The sequence below is a fragment of the Anas platyrhynchos genome, chromosome 3 (assembly GCF_047663525.1).
Source record: "Anas platyrhynchos isolate ZD024472 breed Pekin duck chromosome 3, IASCAAS_PekinDuck_T2T, whole genome shotgun sequence".
NCBI lineage: Eukaryota > Metazoa > Chordata > Aves > Anseriformes > Anatidae > Anas > Anas platyrhynchos.
The window spans coordinates 8,347,936-8,374,539 of record NC_092589.1 but is presented as its reverse complement, the minus strand read 5'-3'; the positions used below and the strand labels follow the sequence as shown (position 1 = coordinate 8,374,539).

The following is a 26,604-nucleotide window of genomic DNA, read 5'->3' as shown; positions in this document are numbered from 1 at the left end:
GACAGGCTGTATGAATCCCTGCTTGGCTCAAATTACTTCAAGAAGAACAAAGTATTTTCCATACCCTCGACTAAGACAAGGACTGGGCTAACTCTTGCTGCAGTAACACCAAAGCCAAGGGAAGTCAAAGGTTTCAGCAGAAACTGGATGGCACCCGAGTGAAAATGGCCATGCCCACAACAGACAAAAAAGACACGACTGAGAGATTAGAACAATATTAGAAACTGCCAACAAATCACAGAATGCCAAGCCAACACGGAGTATTTTCACCAAACCATCTGCATCAAAAATTCTGCTAGAATTAAATGCTACACTTAAAAGCAACCCTTCAGACCCTTGTTGTTACACCAGCCCCGCCAGATATCACGGTTAACAAAAGGCGTTACATCATTTCAAAATAAGAAGGCAAATCAAGTACTATATATGTGCATGTTTTAATTCATTTTAAAAATGGTCTACATTTAAGGATAAATTTCAAGGGTTTCCTTATATTTTTTGTGTTACATTAGATTATACCTGAATAATCTGCATAGTAACTTGAACATTTCTGTTTTCTTTTTTGTTTGTTTCATTGTGAAAATATCAGTTGCAGGTAGCAATGTAACATCTCAACAACAATCACAAAACGTGCAGGATGCCCAGCCAGAAGCATTTCTCAGTTGACTTGCAGTAGCATGGCACTTTATAATTTGTATATCAATACTTTTTTTTCTTTTTTTCTTTTTTTTTTTAATTAAGTTTAACTCAGATGTGGCTCAGGAAGCAAAAACAAACTTTCTTCACTCCACCTCAAGCATGGGGTCAGTTCCTCAGCTGGCTGCAATCTGCTCTGCTGGAGTTACTCCAGCTTATTCCAGCTTGAGGACCTGGTCTGAACTTTTTTCCAAAACAAACCTGTACCTCTTTCATGCTTTCCTTAACATGAGTGCAAATACCAGGAATGTGGTTTGTGTCCTTTCTCAGAGGACGGACCTTAATGAAGTCTATGCAATGGCCCTGAACCCCCAGCCATGCTTGCTGGAGGCACACCAACACAGAGTTTGAACACGCGCCAAGAGCAGTGCATCAAGGAGGTAAGAGTCCCTTCAGGAACAAAAAAACAGAAAGAAGAAAAAAGAAAAAAAAAACTGTTCATTTTGCCCCCCGTGTTAGACTTTGACATGTGAAGTATTTCTGTTTCCAGGTGATCGTCCTGGCTGATTAAGAAGGTATTCAGAGCACCTAGTGCCACAGACAGACTCCTAGTGTCAGATGTGCCCTCATCTTATGGAGAAAGCTGTGTGTCTGCACTGACTGCAATAAAGCGTGATCTTAACTCGTGCCTCCATGAAATACCAAAATACCTTTGGTTAGGTGTTGTGAATACCATCTTGTTCCCCCTATAATCTTTCGTCTCCCATAGAAAAAAGTGCTTTTGCTTTGTCTACCTGATAAATATTCGGGCTGCTTGGTCCTGTCACCTATCCCATGTGTTTGTACTGAGATCTGTCACGAGGAATTTGCACTTGGTTGGCCGTGAGCTTGTGGTGGATATGGTAAACGCAGAGGGTTATCACGATAACCAACCCCAGTACCAGGCCCAAAATCAGAGGCAGGGTTTCTTCTAACTGCTCCCTCTGGTCCACTGGGCACTTGTGTTCTGGGTGGAAAAAAAAAAAAAAAAAAAAGAGAAAAGGAGATGGAGAAACAAGTGAGACACAGCATATATTAACACCTGCTGCTGCACCAAACTAACATCATCCCTGGAGAAACTGTCCTGGACAAACCAAGAGAGACAGCAACAGTCGTCAGCGTGCTGGGGAGAAAATCAATTGCTTTGGAGGAGACTCAAATCACAGTCACTGTGCAGGGCTTGGAGGGAGGGTGAACATCTTCCATCAAGCCAGCCAATATGGTGGAAAAATAGACTTTCAGGCCCATAAGTTAGTCTTCTGTCCTCTGTGCCACACCAATAGCACTGACACTGAGAACAAGGCAGTGAAAGAACAAGCCTCCTGACCGTGGCTGAAGAGATGCTCTGTTTATTTAGAGACTATAAATATGATATCATGAAACAGCAATATCAGTAAGTATTTAATCAGAGCAACCCTCATCGTTAAAAGGGCTTTTCCCCTCTATTTGCAGGCTGACAGAGGTCCAACAGGAATTTCCCCTTCCCTTCGAGCTGCCCAAGGGCAGCGTGCCAGCTCTGGCAAAGCACGTCTGTGTTTGTGGGCAAACAACATCCCAGCACCCCCTCTTGTTTGTCAAATATAGCAAAGGATGAGCAGAAGCACTGAGAGCATCCCCAGTGGCTTCTTCTCTGGCCTGTGAATCCTTACCATAGTCCAATAATCTGTCAGAAAATAACCACAGCTGCAATGGGAAAACACTTCTCTATTTAGCTTGCAAATACGTGGCCACCAAAGATAGGAAATGCACTACCCTGGTAATTCCTGTTCAGCTCCCTTACACTGCCACGGTCTTACAGGTGATAGACAAGATCTCAATTTACTTTTTTTTTCTCCACAGAAACCTTGCTTATCCATGTTGATGGACAGGCAAACCAGAAAGAAAAATGGCAACGCTGAAAAATAAACCTATGGGTACAGAAGGTAGAGTGCTCTGGCCCCTGGACTGTCTTCTTCACAGTGCCAGAATCCTACTGAAAACAAGGAAAAGAGCAGTAATTTTCATTAAAAACAAAAAAAAACAACAAAAAAAAACAACAACAACAAAAAAAAAAAAAAAAAAAAAAAAAAAAACATTAGACAAGCACATACAAAGGGCACCACTACTTCCTCCCATCGCTAAAGACCATCCAGATGGGTTTCCCAGGCAGCTGATTGCAGAACACAGAGACCTGGAATTGCTGTGAAAGCAAACGCACTGCAAATCTAGCAGAATGTGAAAAAAGGCAGGAAAAACCCCTGCGCCCAGGCAGGAGGTGACAGCAGGGACGTATCCGTATCGCCAGCGCTCCCTGCACCGCCGGGAGCTGTGCCGCCCCCCTCCCAGCAGCAGGCTGGCAGCCATGCGTTAGGAAACGTTTCCAGCCACAAATGAAGTGAAACAAAAAAGCCAAAGTGAAACGTAGTCTAACAAAAGAAATGTCCTTTTCAGTTCCAGTTGCTCACTGTTTCACCAGAGGAGTGATTAATCACCAGGTCTGTTACAGGCGATTCAGCAGTTGCTGCAATGCAGGGGTTTTGTTTGTTTGTATTAACAAGAAAGACGAACAAAAAAAGCTACCCTGGTTATTATTTAGCTCCCCAAATCAGATTTCCAGAGCTTTACGGAATTCTTCCCAGTTTAGGATGCTAAGGCCTGACCGGAGGTGCAGCGGAGAGGCAGACGCACAGCACAGGCTGCTGTGCCTGGTCCTGGCTGCGGGAAAAGCCACGTGGGGCAGCGCTGCGGGGCCAGGGGTGCCCCAGCACCCCGACTTCTGACTGCGTCTGGGCACAAAGCAGCAGCTTGGAAAGCAGCTAAGCTTAAATCCTATGGAGTATTGAGACAAGCCTGGTGTAAAGCCAGCTGAGGACATTCACCTGTGCTCAAACAGGGCTGGGTTGCCCATGCACATTTACTTAAACATGAGCAATGCAGCACTTTTAGGGGAATGGGGTGCATGCGAGGGTCTGTAGCCAGAGAAGGCAAAGCTGAAAGCACCAGTGCTGTGATGCAGAGGACTAACCCGACTCTAAAGCGCCTGCTTGCAGTATTTGAATTCCCATCTTTTGCCAAGTAAACAGACTGCAGAGCAATAGATTACACAGAAGATGTGGCCAAAACTCCAGCATCCACAGAAAGCCACAGCTGTATTTAAGTGTCTGAGTCACAACTCAAAAAGGTGTCAATTCTTGCAAGCAACCACAGTACAGAGCTCTTTATCCTGACACTTTTTAAATAGGATTAAAAGAAAAAAAAAATAGCCCATAGGAAAAAAAAAAAATCAAAGCTAAGGTAGCAGTCTCCAGCAGCACACCCCAAACCGTGCAGCCGGACACTGCTGTGTTCCCTGGCCAGAAAGTGCTCTGCCCCAGCAGCGAAGGCAGCCGTGAGCAGCAGCTGCCTCTGGCCTTACAACATCCTCCTCCTCCCCCAGCGCAGCCCTTTGCTCCTTTCAGCTGGTCACCAACATCCCCGCTCTGCAGGGAGCGCTGGGGGAGCGGGGCTGGGGCCGTGGGGGACCTGGCGGGGAGGTGCCTGCGAGCGCTCAGCACAAACCCATCTGTCAGGGAGCTCAGGCACTCCAGATGCTGCTGGCTCAGGGAAAGAGGTTTGTATTTTAACATTGTATGAATGTTACATTCACTTTACAGCAAACAAAAATATTTGCACATTTATGGCAATCTCCTTTAGGATCCACATAGCATTGCTCATCCCAAGAATTTAAAGCACTGTAGGCACAGAGGTCCACAGCACCGTGGGCAGGTAGGTAGCGCGCATTATTCCTGCTCTATCAGGGAAGGAAAATGGAAAGGGGGAGTGGGAAGAGAAGGGGGTTTACATGAAGTCTAAGACAGACCCCCACTCAGACATCCAACCTGCTCAACCATGGGCAGGCTGCTCAACGCACAGCAAATGAAACACGGTCACGCTGGGAACGGACACAGATATGACAAACTGATGGCTTCTGCGGGAAAACAGCCCTCTCCAGCAAGCTTTCCCAGAGATTTTGCTTCAGGTGACAGAGATCTCAGCATCTGCCCCAACTACTGGGCCCTACCCTGGGATCCGCGAAGCGCAAAGGGTCCCTGGTGACTTTTCTCTGCATGAGCAGCTGGGGCCAGGCTGGCAGTTTGACTGCACCCCAAGCCCTGCGGGGTCAGGCTGAGCCACCCCACAGCATGACCCCACTTCGGAGACGGTGGGTGGATGACAAAGGAGGCGTTCAGGTGCGCTCCCTTTGTGCTGTGCCTCCTCTGGCACCGCGAGGCACCGAGCCTCACGTACCGCCACGGTTTCTATGGTGAGTGCTCGTCCAATTTCAGTACTAGGCTACGAAACCACCCAACAGGCCCATTTTCTTGTTTAAGCAGAACAAATAGTAGCAAGGAAGAAAAGGAAAAAAAAAAAAAGAGAGAGAGAGAAAAAAAAAAAAAGAGAAAAGCGACAGTGGTTTCCCGCAGTCACGACTGCAAGCCTGAGAACTGGTGCAAGGGCTGTTAAATGGATGGAAAAACAGCCCAGGAGCGTCTGGCATGACAGGATGGATTTTTGAGACGGGTTTTTAGAAGTGATTGGTTTAGAAAAGAAAAAAGAAAAAATAAAAAAAAGGTTGGCTGCTTTTTAAATGTGGCCACACACCTTGAAGAGAGGAGCTGCTTGGTGCTGAGAAGCCCGGAGAAAACGCGGCCCTTGTTTGGGGTGGTTCAGAGGGAGGTGAGAACTCCTGGGATCCCAGCCCCTAATCCTCTCCTTTCGCATCCCCATGTATCGGCATTTTGTATGATTTTTATGAAGATCAAAAGAACCGGCAATTGTTGTGGGTTCTCTCTCCAATTTAAATATTCTCCTCTCACCCTCTTGATTTGTCTGTCTTTTCGCTGGTCTTTTAACTGATAAATGTACACATTTTCCATTAAAAAAAAAAAAAAATCCCAAATTCTGAATAATTTCTGCTGCTTTTGTATTGAAAAAGGAAAATAAATACGCATATTTATATGCCTGTGTGCCAGTTGGTTGTCTTCAAGAAAAGATATTCTAACACTTGGATTTAAGCATTCAGAAAACAAAAGCAGTCTACTCACTCCCCCCAGGTTCTTCAATCTCTTCCAGGTAGGACAGTGTCAGGTCTAATGACGAAACCTTTCCCCACCATTACTTTGTGGCAAAAGAGCCTGACCCTCCCGTGTCTCAGTGATTCCTCTGCTCTAGCAGGTCTCTTTCTCTATTCTAAAATATTTTAAAATGTTCTGTAGCTTGCTCATAATTAATAGGAATTTTACCTAATGGGAAATTAATGAACCAAAAAGGAGAAGGCTAATTACTGTAATTTAAGACTGGCAGTGATTCTCAGACCCCACAAAGGAGCATGTTTTGCCATGCATGTGCCGAGCACACGCCGGTCCGCAGGGCTGGTGGGGACGTGCCACTGGGAGAAGCAGCAGAGCCCGTGTTTGAAGCTTTGCTGCTTTAAATGACTGCTCTCAGGCACTTCTAGCCATCGTCTCCAGGTGGGTGCTCTTTGCTATTTAACTTCCAGCAGAATTAAATAACAAGAAGTAAGTTAGTAACAAGAGCAACAGCAACAAACCAGAAAGCTTGACAAAGACAGAAATCGTGCTTTCCTCAGAAGGAGGAATTGCCCCCCTGCATTCAACAATTGCTAAACCAACCAGGGTTTCTTTGTGTCCTTGGTCAAAAAAAAATTAAAAAAATAAAAAAAACTCCAACAAAGAAAAACAAGTAATTTATAGCCTGATACCAAAGCAGGGTATCATGAAAAAAGGATGCAGTCCCTGTTGGCAATGAACCCTGACTTGTTTCAAGTGGGAGCTATCAGACCTCACAAGTCTGGTAGCACACATACACAGCAGCTAAGCGTGAGTCCAGACTTGCGTATTTTAAAAGTCCTCCAAGGCTCCCTGAATGCAGGGAGCCTGGAGCCCCAGGAAGAGGGAGGAGATGAAGATTTGCCACCCAAAATGAGAGGAGACTATGAAGTTTTGTATTTTTCTCCCTGCAACCTATGCAAAATGTGATATTACTTCTATGAAAAACAGATTTATTTGTGCCCACAATAAAACCTACTCCATACAACACTGGCCTCGCCATGAGTAATTCAGCTGTGCGGAGCTCTGCCAGAGCCAGCATACACAATAGCAAGTATTTACTACATCAGCGAGAGGAATGTGAGTCATGAGTGTAAGTGCTCGGCTCTGTAGTCAGTGATGGGTTTTTATTGTGTTCTAAAATATTTCCTACATGCAAAATAATAAAGCCCCATGTTTTTAATGCTGGTCTTGAAAATAACACCACCACCTTCTAGCAGATTATTAAAAGATCTGGCTATTATATATTTTATTTGCAACTTATTATAATCATGGAGTTAACCACTTTGCTAAAGCAGCAGTATAAAGAGGGGACGTGTGTCAAAGCCCTAACTGAGGTGCATGTGCTTCCACACGCTCATTCAACCTGATGGAAAAGGCAGGTGGCAGTGGGGCAGGAGGAGCTCGTGCCTTCCTCAGGACAAAGGAAAGCAGAACCTGCAGGAATTTGCCCCCTGGTGATATTACTGACTTCAGTGAGATCCTGTGATTCAAACAGCATGTGTTAACTCACTTTTTTCTTTTACCCTTGATTAACATTTAAGAAACCTGAGAGGAGGGACAGCGTCCCCCATGTTTGGCATATGAGGTGCCCCACACACCCAGCTGCCCCAGACAAGGCTTCCAGTCATTTTCTTTCCACCCTTGGCTTCCTCTGTGGTTCCAGCTCACATTTACAGACTTGACTGAGAAAGGCTGTTTTCCTCCCCTGGGCAGCTTCAGCGTAACACCGATGACAGCAGCACCCCAGGACTTCAGTCACTGCCAGGGTTTGTCATCCCCTCTCTGCACCCGGCAGCAGACCCACAGTCTGGCTCCAGGGACATCCCTACCCCATCACAACCCCTAAGGGTAAACCACAAGGCAGGCAGCTCATCCTGTCAAGGACTAAAACTTCACAGCCTTCTGCTGCTGAGCCACTGCCTTCATCCTGTTCCTGCCACCCTCCTTCTCCCCATGCTATGGGCAGCTCCCCATGCAGATGTCCCCAACTACCAACCTCCCCAAAACATCTTGCCTAAATCAAGAACATACACGTAGAGAGGAGCACCTAATGGTCGCTTGATGAAGTCTGTTTTACACTTCTTTCACCCTTGCAAAGAGCATTAATTGAGCTGAAGCGAGCAATGTGCATCACAAGTATTTCCTTCCACTACAGTACCAATCCTTCCTCAACATGCAGTGGCCCTAAAAAGCCCCTGGAGCTGCCCCAAAAGCACCTTTGGTGATGCTGAGGAGATGCTCCTACCTGCAGGGCTCTCTGGAGACCAGGCAGCACCATTGCTTGCTGGCAACCCAGCCAGATAAGGCCTTACAGAAGCCAACCTACATGCAATGACAGCACGCATTGTGACCAAATAACAGCTGGGCTAAGCTCATAAAGGCTTTGGAAACCATGGAGACAGGGAAGGGATCGGAAGGACTTCAGGGAGCATTCAAAACTCACTGGAGGGAGGAGATGGTGCTGTGATAAAGGTGGGACCCAAATTCCTTGAGCAAATGATGTCCCCAAAGGCTGCGGCAGTGGTAGCGTGTTAGGGATGCAGAACATGCCTTCACCCGGTGCCTTACCTTCACTGAAGACAAAATCTGCAGTGATGTCGAAGGGCTGGATGCGGACTTCAGACAGCAAAAGCTGCACAGACTTCTGGTGGTCGCTGGAGATAAGGGAGATGGTCTGCTGTGCCTGGCACTCGTAGGATTTCCCAGCTGGGGTGACCAGGGCAGAGAGCCGGTGCGAGTTGGCTGTGTGCTTCCCGGCTGGCCAAGGGGCAGAAACAGCCAAGGTCAAGCCCTGTCTCAGGGGGCCTGATGTGACTTTATTAACCAAACAAATTGGACATGGGGTATGCAGCACAGTGGCTACACGCTCCAGTGCTCTCAAAGCAGCAGTTTCTCCTGGGGTGGCATCGTGCTCTCTGTGTGACACCCCCACATAGCCAGGACAGCACCCGCAGTGGGGTCACCAGCCCGCAATTGGGGAAGGACGGCTGCAGTGCGCGGTCCTGCCGGCACAAAGGGGAAAGCTGGCTCTGCTGCTTCCACCTACGCTCCTGACACAGGACTTGAAGCCCATAAAGCCAGAGGAATGGTGTCTATTGTTGTCTGTGCAGCCTCAGACTGCGCTCATACTCCCTATGTTTGGGAAAGAGCAATTCTTGGGGCTGTGCTTTGGCCCTGAATTGAGGTGGAAGGAGCGCTGTGATTTGAGGATCTTACCGCAGAGCAAAATAGGCCCTAACACCCTTCTCAAAAACAAAACACGGTCATTTCACCCAAGTATAGATTGTAAAAAAAATATTTTCTCGTTATATCAAGTTGTTTCATAAATGAAGGCAGAAGGCAGCTCAGCAAGGTGGAATGAGGGATGCCTTCCACCCTCGGCTCATCTGCAGCCCTTTGTTCCCCTCTGGCAGCACAGAAAGGCAATCAGCGTTTTGCGATTGCAGAGGGTGATGAGGCAGAGCCACCACCACGTTTTGGGGACACAAACTGTAGGGGTGGAAAAACAGCTCCACATCCAGCGAGCCCTATGCCATAAGCTGGTAAGGCACCATTCGCTGGAGTTTGAAAATCTCGCTGACAAAAAAAAATTGCAAATGACAGCATTTTAAATTTCAATGCAAGGCAACTCATTTCTGACCAAAAACAAGGTAAGAAAATGGAAGCCAAAAGAAAGGAAAGCCAGTGAGAAATGGAGCTGTTGGGTGTGGAGGCGCGTAGGGGTACTGATGTCCATCTCATCGTTCCCACAGGGGCCCGCTGCTTTTCCACCTATTCAGCCATGGTCAGGACTGAGGAAATAATTAACTTTGGATGCCATTAAGGTGCTGTCCCGCAGGACAGGAGCCAGACAGAGCTCAGGGCAGACAGAGCCCGTCCCGCTGCCTCCCGGGTCCCCCGGAGGGGCTGGGGCAGCGCAGCACCGGGCAGAGCTTGGGCGCTCCCCCCCCCCGCGGCAGCTGCGGTCACTAAGAACACGAATAAAGAATAAAAAGGGGAGGAAAAAAAATAAAATGAACATAGGGTTTAAAAACGGCACCCGGTCCCAGTCTGTCGGGCGGGTGTAGGGTTGGGGTTTTCCCCGTTAAATTGCGTTTGGCTGCCCCGACGCTGGGCATCCCCCGAGGACGCGCTTTAAAATCGCCACTCCGGGAATCCCCCCGGGGCTGTGCTTTCAAATCGCGACCGGGGCTCTTACGGCTGACGGCGTCCTTGAAGTAGGTGCGCTCGGAGGTGTCGTAGGCGAACTGGATCCGGCCGAGCCTCCAGAAAGCCTCCTGGCCCCGGGACGTGTTGTGCCCCTCCTGCGGGGTGGGGGGGGGGGACACGGCGGCGGTCAGGAGCCGGCAGCACGGCCGCGCATCCCGGCCCCCGGTCCCAGCCCCGTACCTTCAGGAAGAAGAGTTTGAGGGTGTACGCTTGCTCCAGCCACGAGATCTCCAGCTCCGACTCGTTGGTGCCGCACTTGCCCTTCATCTCGGCGCCCCGCGACAGCGGGATGTCGGCTTGCTCCGTGATCAGCTACGAGCGGGGAGCGGGGCTGAGCGGGGCGAGCCCGGCCGGCCGCCCTACAACCCGCTCGGCCGCCCTACAACCCGCTCGGCCGCCCCACAGCCCGGCCGGCGTGGGCAAAGCGCCCCCCTCCAGCCCCCCCGGCCCCACTCACATCCACGTAGTTGCTGGCCCACACGTCGTAAGGGACGAGGAACTTGGCGGCGAATTCCGCCATCAGGCACGTCGTCCTGTTTTCCCGCACGACGAAAATGTCCTTTTCGGGGTTAGGGGAGAGCCCGGACAGGTTTTCAACTTCTTGCTCGGCAGCCAGACGAGCCGCGGCGTCTGCAGGCAGAGGGGCGCTGAGCGGCGGCAGCACCCCTCGGCACCCCCCAGCCCGGCCCCGGGACTAAGGCCCCCAGTCGCGACGGGGCGCCCCATGTCGCGACAGAGCGGGCAGTAGCGACGGGGCAGCCCGCGGCGGGTGAAGCAGCCCCGGGGCTCGAGCAGCGCCGGGTCTGTCTCGTTGCCGGCCACATCGCGACAGGGTTCCGTGTCGCGACAGCGAGGTCCCGGGGGGGTGTCGCGACCCATGGCCGCGGTACTCACGCAAGATGAAGAGCAGCCCCGGGAGGCGCCCCCCGGCCATCCTCCCTGCTCGGCCCGGCGGCTGCTGCTGCTCCGGGAGGGTCCGCTCCGGAGGGATGGAGAAAAGAAGGGAAAAAAAGGAGAAAATACCACTAATTATTGTTGAAAAAGCTGAAACACCTCCTCTCGCAGGAGCTGCACAGGCTGCAAAAGCACTCCGCTGCGGAGTGCCGGGGAGGAGGGACGGGGAAGAGTGTGTGGGTGTGTGGGGAGGAGGAGGAGGAGGAGCAGCAGGGGAGATGCCGCGGAGCTGCTGGAGGCGGCCCCGCCGAGGGACGGGGCGCACACGGGGAGGAGGGCTGGGGTCCCCCTGCCCTGCCCTGCCCTGCCCGGGGATCCCCCGGGGCTCCCAGCCCTGCCCGGGCGAGCCCCCGGCGCTAAGTGGGAGGAAGGCTGGCCTCGATGCCCGGAATTTCGGTCGAAAGCAAGCGGCTGCTTAGCGCGTTCATTTGGGGAGACGCGGGCAGCTGCTTTGGGGCCGCAAGGCAAGAAGCAGAGCCCGCAGCCTGCTGTAGGCTCCCTCTCCACCCCAGAGCAGCCGGCTCTCCCGGCGTTTTTCGCCTTTCCCTGTCGCTCGCCTATGCGACTGTAAGATTTTGGGGGTTTTCTGCCTCTCCCCAAGAGCTTTTGGGGGCCTTCAACACCAGGTAGGAAAAAAAGAGCACGTCCAAATATTTGCAGCCCCGAGGAGAAAGAAGAGTCCCAAGAGCAGCTCAGTTGTAGCAGGGAATTGGAGCCTAAGGATATTCTTTTTCTGTGAAATGCCGAAGGGACAGCAGCTATTTGGAGCTCGTGGCCTTACAAGGATTCACTAATAATTCAATTTTCTAATTCAGGAAAAGGAGTTTGGGGGAAACAGTCCAGAGCTTTGCCAAGCAAGGTACTACAAGGGGAGTTTTGATTGCAGGCTGCTGCTTCTGGGAAGTTGCCCTTTCCCTGCCAGGGCACACCTGCAGAGAATGGTTGTCTTGCTGGGAAATAGCTCTTCAAAAATAAAAGTTACTGAAGGAACACATTGATTTCTTCTGTTTGTTTGTTTGCTTTCAGTTTTGTAACTGTTCTGTCAAATTCCTTTCCTGCTCACTGTATGCAGTAAATACCACATTCTGGCCTTTTCCCCTCCATCTTGTTTCAGAATAAGGACTCATTCCTGCCCCTCAAAATAGAGCCAGATCTGTGTCAGTAGTGATACAAGACTAACCCATGGATAACAGTCGCAATGGACTATTTAAAGCAAAAAGCCATTACCTCCTATGTGAGCCCCTCTGACTGCACCAGACTATTTCCCCAGTGAGTTCAGGCCTTTCACTGAAGATTGCAGTGCTTTCCTAGTCCCTGTTTCATCCTCTAGCCCCCTCCTTATTTCCAAATATTCCTTAGGTTTCTAGGTAGCTTCTAAGCCTCCAAATAAATATATAATGCCGAGCAGCTGCCCCTGTACCCAGCCTGCGTGGGAGGGAAGCACAGGGAGCAGCGGAGTGAGAGCAGCTGTGCCAGGGACAGGAGGCTGACTGCAGCCCCAAGCCCCACGGCGCAGAACCGCATTCTCCCTGCACCTGCCAGCTGCACAGAACAAAATCCTGCAGCTTCAGCATCGCCCTTATTTCTAGCCTGCTGAGCAGGGTTTATGCAGGGTTTATGCTGCTTTACATGGTGAAAAGGGAAAGGGTTAAAGTTTCCTCACACCAAGAAAGCCCCGAAACATGAAGTGAGCAGAGCTCTAACCTGAGGGAGCCAGTGCAGCATCAGCTGAGCTGAAGGGCTGTGACCAGGCCTGATTTGTGCTAATGGACCACCTGGAGCCAGCCCAGCCTCTGCAACCTGCTCTTACCCGCAGGTGGGGAGAGAGCCCGTGCATCTCTGAAGGCTAAGCCTCCTGCCACTACCTCCCAACTACCAGCCAGCAGTTGCTCTTACCAGCCTCCTTGCAGGGAGTGCACAGCACGGTGACAGCGGGGCTGCAGCACTGCCGCTGGTGCGTTCCTGCGAGCTGGGATTTCTGGCCGAGCAGCTCCGGGATGTGTCTGCCTGCCACTGGCAGCCAGTGGGCAACAGCACGTGGAGCCTGCAAGGAGTTCAGCCCCCCAGCTGTATCTCGTAACTGGCAGCGCACTTTGCACTCAAGCGGGATGGGTTAAACAGACCTCAGCTGGACACAGGTGAGCTAATGATCAACCCACGAGACAGTGGAAGTGAAAGAACAAGTGGCTGCCTGTGCAACCAGGGTGTCACAACCCTCCCCATCACAGCTGCGCTGAATTTATCTGAAGAAATTAAGTGAGGGAGAATCTACTGCTTCCCTGGATAAAATTTCAGTGAAGTGGAATCCATCACCCCAGTGGAGAGTGACATTTTAAACTGCTTCAGCTCAGTATCAATGTTCAAATTGATTAGCCTATTTTATCTCAATAGAAATTCTTACCTCGTTTCATTAGCAGCCAAATTTCAAATAATTTTTGAATCAAATACTACTTAAACAGTATTTCAAAATACTTAGCTGACAAAATTCATCACTTAATTTCAAATTACTGTCTGCATTTTATGCTAAATTGTCAGTGGATGAAATACGCAGCAGTTCTGGGAGCAGAGCCTGAACACAGAGGCTACCCAGCTCTGCGGTTTCACAGCAGCACGTTTTCTCTCGGACTCGATCAATGTCTCACTCCTGGCTGAGCAGTGAGCACAGACTCACAAGGAGGCTGTGGACAGGTTTTTTTCCCCTCCAAAACCAGCTAATCCCCTGATGTGTATGATATTTGTCAGAGAATTTTGACAGGGAGATTTGATTTTCCTCAGAGAGGGAAGTGAACTGAACCCAGGTCCTCCATTTGCAGCTAGTTCTTTAACAGCTAGAACAGTGATTTTCAGCTAGGCTGTAACTGAGCCTTAGAAAACTGGTAACGTTCAGGCTAGTAATGTTCAGTTGTTCACCATCCAGTTCCCTCCATACCTGGTCTGTCATTTTCTTCTCACTGTCTAGAAACCACAGTAGTAGGCATCAGTATTAAATTCCAGCTCAACAGCACTGTCTCCAGTAGGTGTATTTTAGAAGATACTTTTATTACAAAAATAACGTAAAATTCACCACATTTTTCAAGCTGCCAGATCCTTTCCAGTGTGCTCTAAAAATGCTGCTGCTTGCAGCTCCCTGCAGCACTTGGGAAGAGGACCAGCCAAGCTCAGAGAGCAGGGACAGCTGCTCCCAGTGCGGTGGTTCAGTGCGTGTGCACACAACCTGTCTTTAAAATATTACAGAGCATAAGGAGCTGGAGGTGCCTCCACAGGTTAAGTGCATCAGAATGGGAATTCCGAATTGTCATCACAAGTTTGTTTAAATCCTGCCTTAAACACCTAACTACTTCACTGACCTCTGTCTCAGCTGTGTTCTCTGCTATTCTGTACTCGGGTTCTTGGATTCTCAATGTAGTGCTGCTACGCTGTACTCAGGCTGTTCTGTAGTACTGCAAAGACCAACGCTGCACAGTTCTTCAACCACTTGAAAGAAATAAGACTCGTTTGAATAAATAAGCTATGATATAAATATATTTACACTATACACATTCTTACAGGAAATACATCTTATTAAAAAATCATAGGCAATAACAACACCACCCTACAATCCACTATGGTCACTACACGTTTTGAATTTTAAGTTTTTTATTAGAGAAGTTGAAAGTTTCATCTCAGGACCAACAATAACATAATTATCTCTTCATTTATTTTGTTTATAGGAATATGTAGAATTCATTTGTACAGGCATATACAACAAAGTAATCGGTGCTTAGTACATTGAAATCAGGAATCTGATTCGTTCTAAACTACCATTTTTCCATGCAGTCATCTTTGAATTGGCAGCATGGACAAATTCCAAGCGGAATGCTTACATGCATTGTTTTGCAATATAACTACAGCAAGCTTCGGAAACATGCAAATTAACACATTAGCAAATTGTTTTTGTATCTAATGGACATAAAAAGGTTATTCCTGATATGAAATTCTGAAAATCTGCATAAATACTTTTGTGTAAAATTAAATTAGTTATGTACTTTTCTTTTACTTGAAGTATCAAGAATGCCCACGTAATTAATATACACACATATATAGAGAGACCTTGTTATGCTAAAAGTCTGTAATTAATCAAACAATATTCTGTGCCATACATTTATTCAGTATTTACTGGCTAAAAGAATGACTGTGGTCATATAGTAGGCATTACAGTCTTATTAGCATTTGTATCACATGCAAACATACTCTTAGCATTTCTGTTTACTAGTTTTATCATGTGGCAACATCTATGTGAATTTTTCTACAATGTTGTGATTCTGAAGTGTATAAATACTTTTTACATTTTCACAGTTACAAACTTTTTGCCAAAAGCCATTTAAACAATCTTTAAGTTACAATGAACTGTAATATCTGGGATCTGCAGCAACAGGATCAAAATGCAATATCTGTACAAGCAACATATGATGTAAACTTTTCTTAAAGTGCCTAATACATAATCCCTTAGAGCACTGAGCAAGTTTGGCACAAATACACTGTATTTCCCTCATGTTAACCATTGCAGTAACTTTCACAGGATATCGGCTTTTTTTCAGACATGATGGAGTTGATATGGCACTTGTGAATTACATCATTGGACTGCAGAAACATCCTGTGAAGTTACTGTTACAGTTGATGAATTTGACAGATGACTTTGTACATATTGTACTTTCAACCATATACAATGTTCAGCTGTTTACTGTCTGCTGCCTGAAAAATATTTTGAAATATAAATTAAAAATTGCCCCAATTCTACTCCTTACTGACTTGATTGGGATTATTATTACAGTGACCTAGCTAAAAATCCAGTTCAGTGGGCTCAGTGACAGTAGGTGCTGAGCAGCTGACATGTTACTTGTTGTGGTTTGGCAGCATGAGCTTTCTACACAATACATCACACATGAGAACACAAATAGTAGGTAACCTGATTTGACTATGGATTTGTTGCCATTTGAGATAATGTTAAAAATATCTGTTGTATTTCAAGGCTCTGATTGTGTAATTGATACAGGCAGTCTGCCTGTGGAGATATAGAAAGGAATTACGGACTGCATTTAGAAACTGTCTTCATCTTCTGATTAGTGTTTTCCTGAACCAAGGAAATTCTTATTATGGAAACCCAACAAAGGAAATCAGTGCTCAGTGTTAAAAAGAAACAATGCAAACCTTAAGACTTGGTGGTCCATAGCTACATTTTCTATATATCAAAAAAAAAAAAGGGGGGGGGGGGAGACTAGGAAAAAGCCCACTTTTCAACCTCAGCAATAGTATTTTGAATTTTGCTCTCATTTTAAGGATGCTGTGTTCTCCAACTTCAATTTACATGTTGAGGCTTTAGACCACTGTTGCTGGCCTGCGATCCATCTCTGCTTCCAGCTTCACCATCTGCTGCATCTCCTTTGCCTGCAATCCAAAATAACCACATGAAGCACTGCATCAGACCTTGTGTTCAGAATGATGCACATTTTATATGATAGCATCTGGGTAAAATACAGGCAAAACACACTGAAGATACATGTAATAACATTATGTCTCTCCCCCCTCCCACCATGTCATTATGTTTTCAAAATCAGCTGTAATTCTCATGTCTACAAATTCTAGGAAAATATTTTTGATTTTATTCCAAGATTCATGGGTTGAATTTCTGAAGAAACACACAGTAAAATGCAAAAGCACCAATTTTAGGGAAGTAAACTATTCAGATGCTGATTCTACTGTTTCTCCTGATAAGAAATGTCTTTGGGAATGTATGGTCAATCACTGCTGTAAGAGTACTGCAATATACTTTTTAGTTCCTGAAATGTTCAGAGTTAATTTATGATCTGGACCGATTTCTTTCCGTAAAGACAATGATGAAAATCTGTAACATCTTTCTCGCTGTATGTTATATAGTTTGTCTTTTTTTGTTGTTGTTAAATAATCTTTATCTGGCCTTGAGATCTTGTATTTTATTATTACAGATGTGAACTATTTCACCTCAAGATTAGACTACTGCTACATGTCCTCCATAGGATTACACAGATTGAATCCACCTGAAACTGCATCCAACTGCATTGTGCAGAATACAGCACCGAATTTATGCCAGATCTTGCAATATAACTCTGTATGCCTCAGGCTTTGCAAGAAGGGTTAAAGCACTGTATAAAAATATTATCTGGCCTGGGAATCCTCTGCTTAGAGGGAGCTTTTAAAATTCTCTTTCTCTCCATCACACATACATACTTGTACATGCTTACTTCTCCTGTGGCTCAGCCACAGATTATAAATTGCACTTTGGTTGAAACTCTGTAGTTTGAAAGAACTGGGAGTCACCATCTCTTCATTTTCTGTGACGATTCTCAATCTGTGAAGTTATTTAAATCCATAGCCCAAAGGACTCTGAATAACTTGACCCAGAGGGCAAGCTATCTTTACAACCAAACCTCTGAGGATTAGGACAAGTTTAGGAAGAGGAAAACCAAGCTAATCCTTTCTTCAGTGTACCTCCTTTGTATCTTCTAGGCAGGGAAGAATGGCTACTGAACTTGATTTATGTGAACTCTTCCTCAGAAAGTTGTAAATGTTGCTTTGACAGGGAAATTTGATATACAAACTCCTGCTTAAGTAGTCACCTATTCTGGACATACAGAGACATATATGTGAACATGGGCAGATGTAGATCTAAAGTAATGAGATGCACAGCTATCCATTTTGCAAGGTAAATGTGGGTTTGTACAGATGTGATATACATGCCTTCTTGAAAAACCTAGCCCTGTACTTTCACAATCATCATCATTACCATCTTGGGGAAAAAAAGGAATTATGATAATAGCAAAGAAACTGTCATAAATATGATTAAAAATTAATCAGTGCTCTCCATTTAAATGAGTTAAAAGCTTGAAAGTAATGAAGAAATAATTTTAACATGGAAATGTGAAAACATAATAAATAAATAAATATGTACAACCTCTTCTGAAATGTTGGCTGGATTTTGCCTGTGTGTGAAGTGCAATTCCAGCTAAAACTCTGTTTGTTTTTTAGTGACTCATCCATTTTACGTTTTCGACTTGTGACTTAACTACTGGCATATAGTGTCCTATAAATATTCCGCATGCCAGTGTATAGCGTACAGAATTATTTTAGAGATAACCTGGTTTCAAAGAACACATTAGCATAGGATCACGATGTCCATTTTTGCTACTCCGAGGCCAGTTCAGACAGTGCATTCTGACATGCACACACAGACACAATGTGACGAGCTTTCTGGAAGGCAGTGCTAAAGCTATAGTGAATCTGTGAAGTTAGTGGCAGTTAATGGACCCTGCTTGCAAGATGCTTGCTCTCTAGTGAAATCTGAGACAGGCTAAGAACCATATACATTAAATGAAGATTTTTTTTTTTTTTTTCCCTCCCCTAGCCTAATGATAAATGTTTTTTCCTCATTAGATGTCTGTAAATACATGTTGCAAAAGTGTGGTGCAATATGTGAGTATGTTATCAATTCAAGAAAATAATTCAGGTCAGGCAATACTGTAAAACTGAATGTTCAAGCCTACAACTATTTCCCTTGGAAAGACAAGGGTTAATAGAGATTTCTTGTGAGTAATGATTATTTAGGAAGCTACAGCAGCACAGCCACACAGTATAATTACCATACTTTGTAATGCACTGGATTTTAAAGTGAATTTTGAAGTGCTGGAAGCCTCTTCTTCAAACACTAAAAAGCTATTTCTAGCAATCTATTTTATGCTTTGCTATTTTTAGTGTGGAATTTCTTATTTTATTACCTTACTAATATATGTGAATATTCTTTGTCTGTCTATCAGCATTACCAGTTAAGCATATGTATGTTAACACTAAAATAGTTTTCTTCAAGCAATAGACACTTTTTGCAGACAGTTTAGAACTCTGAACGTATCTTTCAGTAACAACAGGTAACGTACAATACAAGTTAATCTCTAAATATTTCCTATTTACATCATTGTTCGTATGCATCTGAATTGGAGATGCTAAAGCACAAAGTACTGTTAGGCTCAAATACTTGTGTGCAAAAAAGATTAACATTGTGTTCACTATGTCAATGGTACTTCCCAGTGGTTGCATTTACAAGGAAGGCTCCAATGATAATGATAAATTTAGAAGGAAAGCACACTGAAATAAGAGTTTGCTTATTATACGTCCATCCTACCTTGTGTTTGAGACACTGCATGACAGGATTTCAAAAGCTGTTTGTACAAAAATAATAATGTCAAAATTGAGTAATACAAGGAGAAACAAATTAAATGAATGAAAACTGAAGTGAGACTAAAAAATTAATGCAAGGAAAACATACATAAAACAAAAATTTAAATTATAACAGTTTGTACTGAAGGCTGTTTCCACCCATATTTCTACTTTTTACATTCTATATTTATATGAAAAGTTTCTTCACCCATTTGATCAGAAAAAAAAACAAAAACAAAAACCATTTTGAAATGTGCATTAAACAAATACCACCTTTATTTTGATCCAATTAGCTTTCACACATCAATGCATATAGCAATGAAACCAGACCTTGGGTATGCATTAGTGCACTTTAGGGACTGAAAGGAAGTGGTCAGGACAGCACGTGTGGAAGTATATTTTCTGATGATTAAATCAAGTGGGTTAAAAAGCTGTTAAGGACTGCCTGTGGTAGAGGCCTCCACATGCCCCCACAAAGTGATAACCTGACAGAACCTGAATGATTTTCCTCCATTTCATCACTGATGATGTGGGCTGACCTGCACTGAAATGGCATATGAGCAAGCTCATGTAGGCTGGTATTGCCTCTGAGCAGTGGAGGCTGTAACCCCAGCCAGGTGAGGGAAGAATCTAATTGCTGAAAGAGGTGACTCCTTTAATGATCCACAATTATTTCCCAGCAGCCTATCGCCCTTATACATGATTTGTTTGCCACATTGTGGTTGAAAGCACAACTGTAATCATTTCCTCTTGTCCTTATGTGTTTAAACACTGGATCTAAGGCCCTCTGAGGCCACCAGCAGAAAGACACCACTGATAACACCTGTCTTTGGATCAAGCCCACTATTTTTTGTCAACTAGCTCAGTTTACAGAGTTCTCTGTGTTGCTCTCTAAAGTTAATGCTGCAGGTCCACTGTACCCCAATTGCCTCCCCTAGGTGTCCCCCAACTCCCACCTTTCGATTGTATGTAGCTATTGCTCAGGAGCAGAATGACCAATATTCATTCATATTGCATGTCAGAGACGGCATCTACAGAAACCCTGGCAGGGGACAGACTGGAAATCTTGCTTGTTATCCAGAAGGAAGGCGGAGCAATCAGAAGGCAGAGCCACAGTGTCCAGTGCTCAGTAGTAGCAGCTGCCCGTGACCCTACTTGCTGTCATCACCCCAGAAGTTAACCCAGTCACACACAGCTTTTGGGACTCCTGTGATACTGGAAACACTTGATTTGGACATACTTTTCCCTCCCCCTCTGCAAGATTACTTTAATTCATAATATAGTGTCTGCCAGAGAGTTTAAGTTCAGAAAATTTAATTCAAAAGAATTAAGAGCATAACCCTTGAAAGCAATGGGTATTAAACACATCCTTTCTCTCTCATCTTAGTGAACTGCTGGGTATATTCCCCTTGCAGTTTACACTTGTGTAAGTGCATTACTGCAAGTTCATGCATATTACAGCTCTGCTGGCTCAACCTTTCAGCAAGGGAACTGCTCAGAACAGTACTGCTTCTACCAGAATTAAGATTAGAATTTTCCTTGCCTTGCCAAGTAGCTTTTTCAAATTAAAAAATAAATAAATAAAATAAAAATAAAAGGTATTTTAATTAGGAAAGAGTGTATTAGCACAGATAAAACTCCCTGTGCTACTATACTCTATTGTTCAGTCCAAACTAAAGTGGTTCTTGGAGTTCAGAGATGCTCTGTGCACATGCTTTACCTCTATTTCCCAGTCAGCACTAGAAATCTAAGTTCAAAAGAAACAGATTTTCTTGAGGTAGTTTTGTGGAGTAATTAAAATTTGTATTCTGGGCTTTTTATTACTTTTTTTTATTACTATCTAATTAGTACCAAAGTGGCTGAGCTGCTAAAAGGACAGACTGACTAAACAGTGAAGCTTTCACATCTGAAACAAACTGAGTTCTATATCATTATTTAACTCACTTTGCCTCTTCATTTTAACTCCCCCAGGTAGTTGAGTGACCACGAACAAGGTCATTTTCCCCAGTTTAGTAACGATTTATATTTAGAAGCATCCTGTTCAGCCTGATTCTGGTTACCATTCTTACTAGTCTGCTATTATTTTAAGCATTTTTAAAAAATACCTGCTCATTCTGCTTCTCTAAGACTTCTAAGTGCTCAAGTTGAACTTTTTTCAACTGGTCCATTTCCTTTGACTGCTTCATTGCAAGCTGTAAGCAAGAGAAAATATTGGGAGAGAAATATAATGCATTATTAACACACACAACAAAAACTTAATTGAAATATACACATATACATACTGTGTTGCCTCCTTTGGATAGTACAAAACTTCACAGGGGGCCCTTGTATCATAGAGTCTTAAGAAGAGCTATTAATATAACAGTAATATATTTATACATATTGCATATAATATATATACTACATAGAAGTCTAACAGAGACACATCAACCTTAACTTTGTTGTTTTAAAGTTTAGATCTTTATCTAAAATAGATCTAGATCTTTTAGATGTTAGATCTTTATACTACAAGCATGTGGAACAAAGCAAGGACAAACATTCATTTTTTTTTTAAATGTATTTAATTTTTTTACTAGAGCTGTATTCTCAACACAGAAATGAAAATGAATAACCAGAAATAGTGCCCAATAGCTTTGTCAAAGTTATAGTTACCCTTTTTCTCTCTTCGAGGAACTTCTTTGTGTTGCTGCTGTTCAGTTCTCTGACTCGTCTAAAAAAAATACAGACATTGTCCATGAAGACTTGTTAGGAAAAAAAAGAAAATAAACTCAAAGGTACCAGCAGAGAGAACCACAAACTTGTAAATTTTATTTTAATTTTTGATTATCCGTCACATATGGCACTAATGGCAAGCTGAACAGTCTTCTAGTTATTACACTATTGTTTCCAATGAAGTTTTGACTTTTTCCCTTACTCAGGAGTGGTGAACAGAACTTAAACTGTTTAATTCATCTGTGTATTCTTCATTTCACTCTCCATTTATCAAAATAAATTGATTACAGAGTGCTACGTCTCTAGCAGTGACAATGGAAAAAACATCTGATCATCATATGTAAAGTTATGGTTTACCGATGCTTTAAGGTTCTTAAAGATAATATTTATACAAAGATAAATATACAATACTAACATAAGAGACATAATCATAAGCCTCTCTTCTTAGGATTCATGTCATGAAATATACCAGAAATAGTTCAAAGAACTGAATCAGACTAACCTCAAAGCCTGAAAAGTGGAACTGCATTCAGACTGCATTCAAATATTGGAAGAGATTTATTTTCGAGATGTTACTGGAGGTCTTATATAAACTAAGCATGCAGTTACAAACGCCTCTGACAACTCATCTTTCTGATGAGCTAGGAATTTGTAACACTTAAGAGGCTTAATTCAGTAGGAACAGGTTCAAGCCTTTTGGCCAACACTGCCCAGTATCAAGGGAAAAAAGTAAAGAGGAAAAAATGAGCCAGAAGGCAAGCCCAAAGTGAAGGGGAAACCTTGAAGGCTTATGAGACATCATCATGTACATTCTGCTTCTATCTACTTATTTGGAAACGTAAAGAAGAAATTTAAAATAGATATAATGCAAATCAATCTTCAAAAAAAGTCTCAGTAGCTGGTACTGGCAAGTCTCTCAAGTCAATTGCGGCTGTCTTCCCCAAACATGCTGTGTTAGAAGCCCTTGGTTTGCTGAGCTTAGATGCTGGCCAGGTTCCTAATATCAGCACATAATAAGGGAGAGAGCTGTGGTTCTGTTCAGGACCAGAGGCTATACATGCGCTGTTCAGCAGTACACCTCCAGCTTCTTCGCTCTTATCTTTCATCACCCTCTCCATTTATTACCATCGCTTTTAGCACTCCTGTCTTCTGTTCCATCTCTCTTCTGTGTTATCAGTAGAAGATGGAGAAAAGCATTCACTGGCACCACCTCCTGTGTTTTTAGTGATGCTGCCTCTTAAGTTATTCCAAGTCCACCTAGCACCAAACCTCAGACTCCCTTTTCAGAACAACCCTACTGTCATTAAAAAAAAAAAAAAAAAAAAAAAAGTGTACTGCACTCCTAAGTACAGTCATTACAACTCTTAGACCTACACCAGTCACTCACAGATAGTAAGTATAAAGTTCAGGACATTTTTGTTTCTCTGAGAAGGGCATCACATTTATTAAAAGACTAAACAAGTGAAAAGTAATACTTTTCTTAAAACGGTCATTTAGAAGTATTCAGCACAATCATTAGACATTGTTTTCCCACATAAAAGCATGGTTTTAACAGAATTAATCTGAGAGTTCACTCGCCAGCTTTTGATAATGTTCTTCCCTTCTCAGAAAGGAACCTCTGGTACTTACCTCTCTCTTTCTGCTTTGTTTTTGATAGATTTGTCTTGGCTTATGGCTTTGCTGTTCTCCATAGATATTTTAGCCTGGTTGGCACGCATCTCCTTGCTTTCCCTAAGCAAAATCAAATAGAATCATGAATATACAAAATGCAATTGCTGATGAAGTTGGTTTCCTGGTATTACTCTGCACTGTGGCTTATTTTGTCCTTGAAGTATTAGGGAAGAGGAAAGACCAGACTATAACAAAATTACCTTCCTTTAGGTAGACTTTATACAATTTGAGCAAGCATTCAGAAACCTTCATTTGTCCTAGGGAATATAATTGGAAAGAGAAGCTTTATGCATTTTACACTCTGAATGTTTAAAGGGTGGAAAATAGTCTTTTCTCCCTATTATAAAGTTGTCTGAACATGAGCTACTGTCAGCTATGTACAAAATGCAACTTATCTATTACATATCCTGCCTCTGAATATGGCTGCAATACGAATAATAGTTGTACTTCCTAGGGTAGTATGAGCTGACAGCTTTCCTTTTAAGACTTCTACTTTGGGACTGCAAAAAGCCCTATGTTTTAGACCATGGCCAAACCTGTGCTTGTTTTCTCCTTCTGGCCCAGAGAACCCTTCAGTGTTTTCTGTGAAACTGTGTAGCTTTAACAGGAGTTATGATTCATTGTTGGGAGTAACAGCACAGATGCTGACTTTCGGAAACGACTTCTGAACTGTGAGTGAACAGAATTTGGCTCAGTCTGGGTAAGCTAGCCAAGCTCCAGAAAGGCCTTCCCTGAAGGCTAGCTCTTGCTTTCTGCCTGCTTAGTATTCCAGCTCTGGCAGCTCTTGATCTTAAGTGCTTATTTAGACAGGAATTATATATGGAAATTAGATAGTGAATAACTGGCAATAGTAATTGTGAAATCCCCAGCAGTACATAAGCAAGTAAAAGTTACCTGTTGCAAGCCAAGGCAGTGCCTCAGTCTCTTTTTCTGGACATATCTTAGAGTAGAACACTGATTAATTATTGTACTTATTAACCCCAAATTTTAAGTATGCACAGGAGAAGAGTGGCACAGAACAGAGTGCTTAATTTAATGAAATGTTGACACTGATTTTTTGAGGCACTCTTCAATCTCTAGAAGACATTTATGATTTAGTAGCATGAGTAAACTTGTTCCACAACTTACACTTTTCATACATTAAAACTTTTTTAAAAAAATGCAGCACTCTTTTTCCCCTAAGAATTCATAAGAAACATTTTCTGAATACAGACTTAGAAGCAGTAAAAATGAGACAGAACTCTAAAAAATGTTCTTTTGAGAGCACGTTTCATTCCAATAGTCCCTTCTCCAAATAAAAGCTTTTATTTTCTATACTCAATTTAAAGTAATTTTCAAGAACACTACCTTAAGAGCAGTACTGAAATAATTTTTTTAAATTCCTGTGCACAGGGATATGAAAAATTTTCAGTGTGGGTGTTCATACTGACTTAATCTATTTGCATCAGATACAATTTCAGAGTGAAAGCAGTTAAGAGGATTAGAGGACTACCGTGCATCACTGATGACTTAAAATGAGGCTTTGGCCACAGATACGGCTAGAAGAGCCAACACCTATCCATGCACAACTGTTTCTCTGTCCTGGCAGCTATCATTTAGCTCTCAGTTGCACTGCTGATGGTCTTCCTGGGTGTTTTTGGTTTTCACCACTTGCAGGAAATAGAAGATATTTTTAATAGAAGACATGAAAAATCTCATCGTCCTTTTAAAATCACCGACAAGCACTTGTAGGGACCACTTCTGTTTCTAAAATAGCATTTCCCAAAGACAGGGCCAAAGTTCTAGCATCAGTTCACTGCCTAACTGTCTGATGTGGGGCTTCACATGAAATCCCAAAGTTCAGCCCATATGCCATGATTAAAGAACTCCCTCCTGCTCAGAGGTGATGGGGATACCTATAGTAAAAGTTAACTGCAATAAGTAGATAAGCCAGGATGGCAAAGGAAAAAGGGATTCTGAAAAAACACCACACGCGACTACAAAATTTAACTGTTGGGTTCCTACTGTATTATACTGATTGTAACTCTGAAATTTGTACAAATGTCTTCTGAAAGGATACGTGAGTTTAAACACTTGAATCTATCCTGGGAATTTATACATATATTTAGATTACTTTAAAGTGCATTAATGTTATGTCACACCAGTCTTGTTTGAGTATCTAGAAAATTCCTTTTGTATTACCAAAAAAAAAAAAAAAAAAAAAAAAGAAGAAGAAGAAAGAAACAATTTTCCTTTCTCTCTCATGTTATTCAATTACAAAATGCTTGCAGATACCAGCTTCAAGTCGTCAATTTCTGAAATGCTGCAAGCTCACTGCACCCCAGTCAGGAAAGCTAACCCATTCATGGTAGGTAGGGGGGATGACATCCCTGGAGTTCAATAAGCTTCAGATTTTTAGTAGTATTTGCTGTTTTATGCTTTGTTTTTAAATGAGCTCAAAGCATAAACTGTAATTGCTTTTCCCACTGCACATGAAGGGAAACAATCTTCCCTGCAGCAGATAACTATCATTTTAGATTACTGATCTTTTCTACCAGCTTTGTGTCCTCTGTTGTGATAGCTAACTCATTACTTCAGCTCACAGAGAAGGGAAGCAGCAAGAACAGCATGCTGAGAGTATGGTCCAGCTCCCACACTGCTCTCAGATAGATCCCTCTTTTCCTATGGTTACCTGAGTTGTCTCTTGGTTATTACATGCACCTATACATATAAATGTATATCTGTTCCCACATACAATGCATTCTCTGAAATAGTTCACAAATGATTAGGTGTAAAATTTCTTTGGGGGCATTATTATTCACATTTCGAATTTCCCATTCCAAATTCTGAAATATTCATAGATGTAGACACACTCTTACATTTGTTTTAAACAGGGAAGTTCCCGGCCTGCACATTTGGGGATTACATACAAGCTCCTGAATAAGCAGAAACTAATTACAATGAATAAAGCAAAAAAAAAAAGATTTGAAGGTTGTTACTCCTGAGAAGAAAAAGTTCTTAGTATTTATCAGAATGTGGATTTTGAGATCTGGTTCTTAGAAGCTCTAAAAATAGAACAATATGTAGACTTACA

The 26,604-nt window shown here is 43.6% G+C and overlaps 2 protein-coding genes across 14 annotated transcripts in view; both read right to left on the bottom strand.

Annotated features, from left to right (window-relative positions):
• Positions 1–415: 415 nt before the first annotated feature.
• LAMP5 (lysosomal associated membrane protein family member 5) lies at positions 416–12,982 on the bottom strand. The gene is made up of 7 exons (XM_038176943.2): positions 12,822–12,982; positions 10,866–10,950; positions 10,429–10,601; positions 10,152–10,283; positions 9,961–10,066; positions 8,331–8,519; positions 416–1,639 (listed from the first exon to the last, which is right to left on the bottom strand). Exons 2-7 carry the CDS (start codon positions 10,903–10,905, stop codon positions 1,461–1,463), a joined length of 819 nt encoding a protein of 272 aa, XP_038032871.1. The 5' UTR covers positions 10,906–10,950; positions 12,822–12,982; the 3' UTR covers positions 416–1,460.
• A 1,447-nt stretch (positions 12,983–14,429) lies between these two features.
• PLCB4 (phospholipase C beta 4) overlaps positions 14,430–26,604 on the bottom strand; it is a 231,450-nt gene continuing 219,275 nt past the window's right edge. For 11 of the 13 annotated variants that reach the window (XM_072035240.1, XM_072035243.1, XM_072035238.1 and 8 more), the window contains 5 exons: positions 23,490–23,591; positions 21,801–21,858; positions 21,254–21,340; positions 19,114–19,150; positions 14,430–16,349 (listed from right to left, as the gene is read on the bottom strand). In XM_072035240.1, coding sequence (XP_071891341.1) covers positions 16,261–16,349; positions 19,114–19,150; positions 21,254–21,340; positions 21,801–21,858; positions 23,490–23,591 — 373 coding nt within the window. In that variant the 3' untranslated portion in view covers positions 14,430–16,260. The remainder of the gene's footprint in view (positions 16,350–19,113; positions 19,151–21,253; positions 21,341–21,800; positions 21,859–23,489; positions 23,592–26,604) is intronic. The other 2 variants (XM_072035236.1, XM_072035244.1) reach the window with 1 other exon arrangement.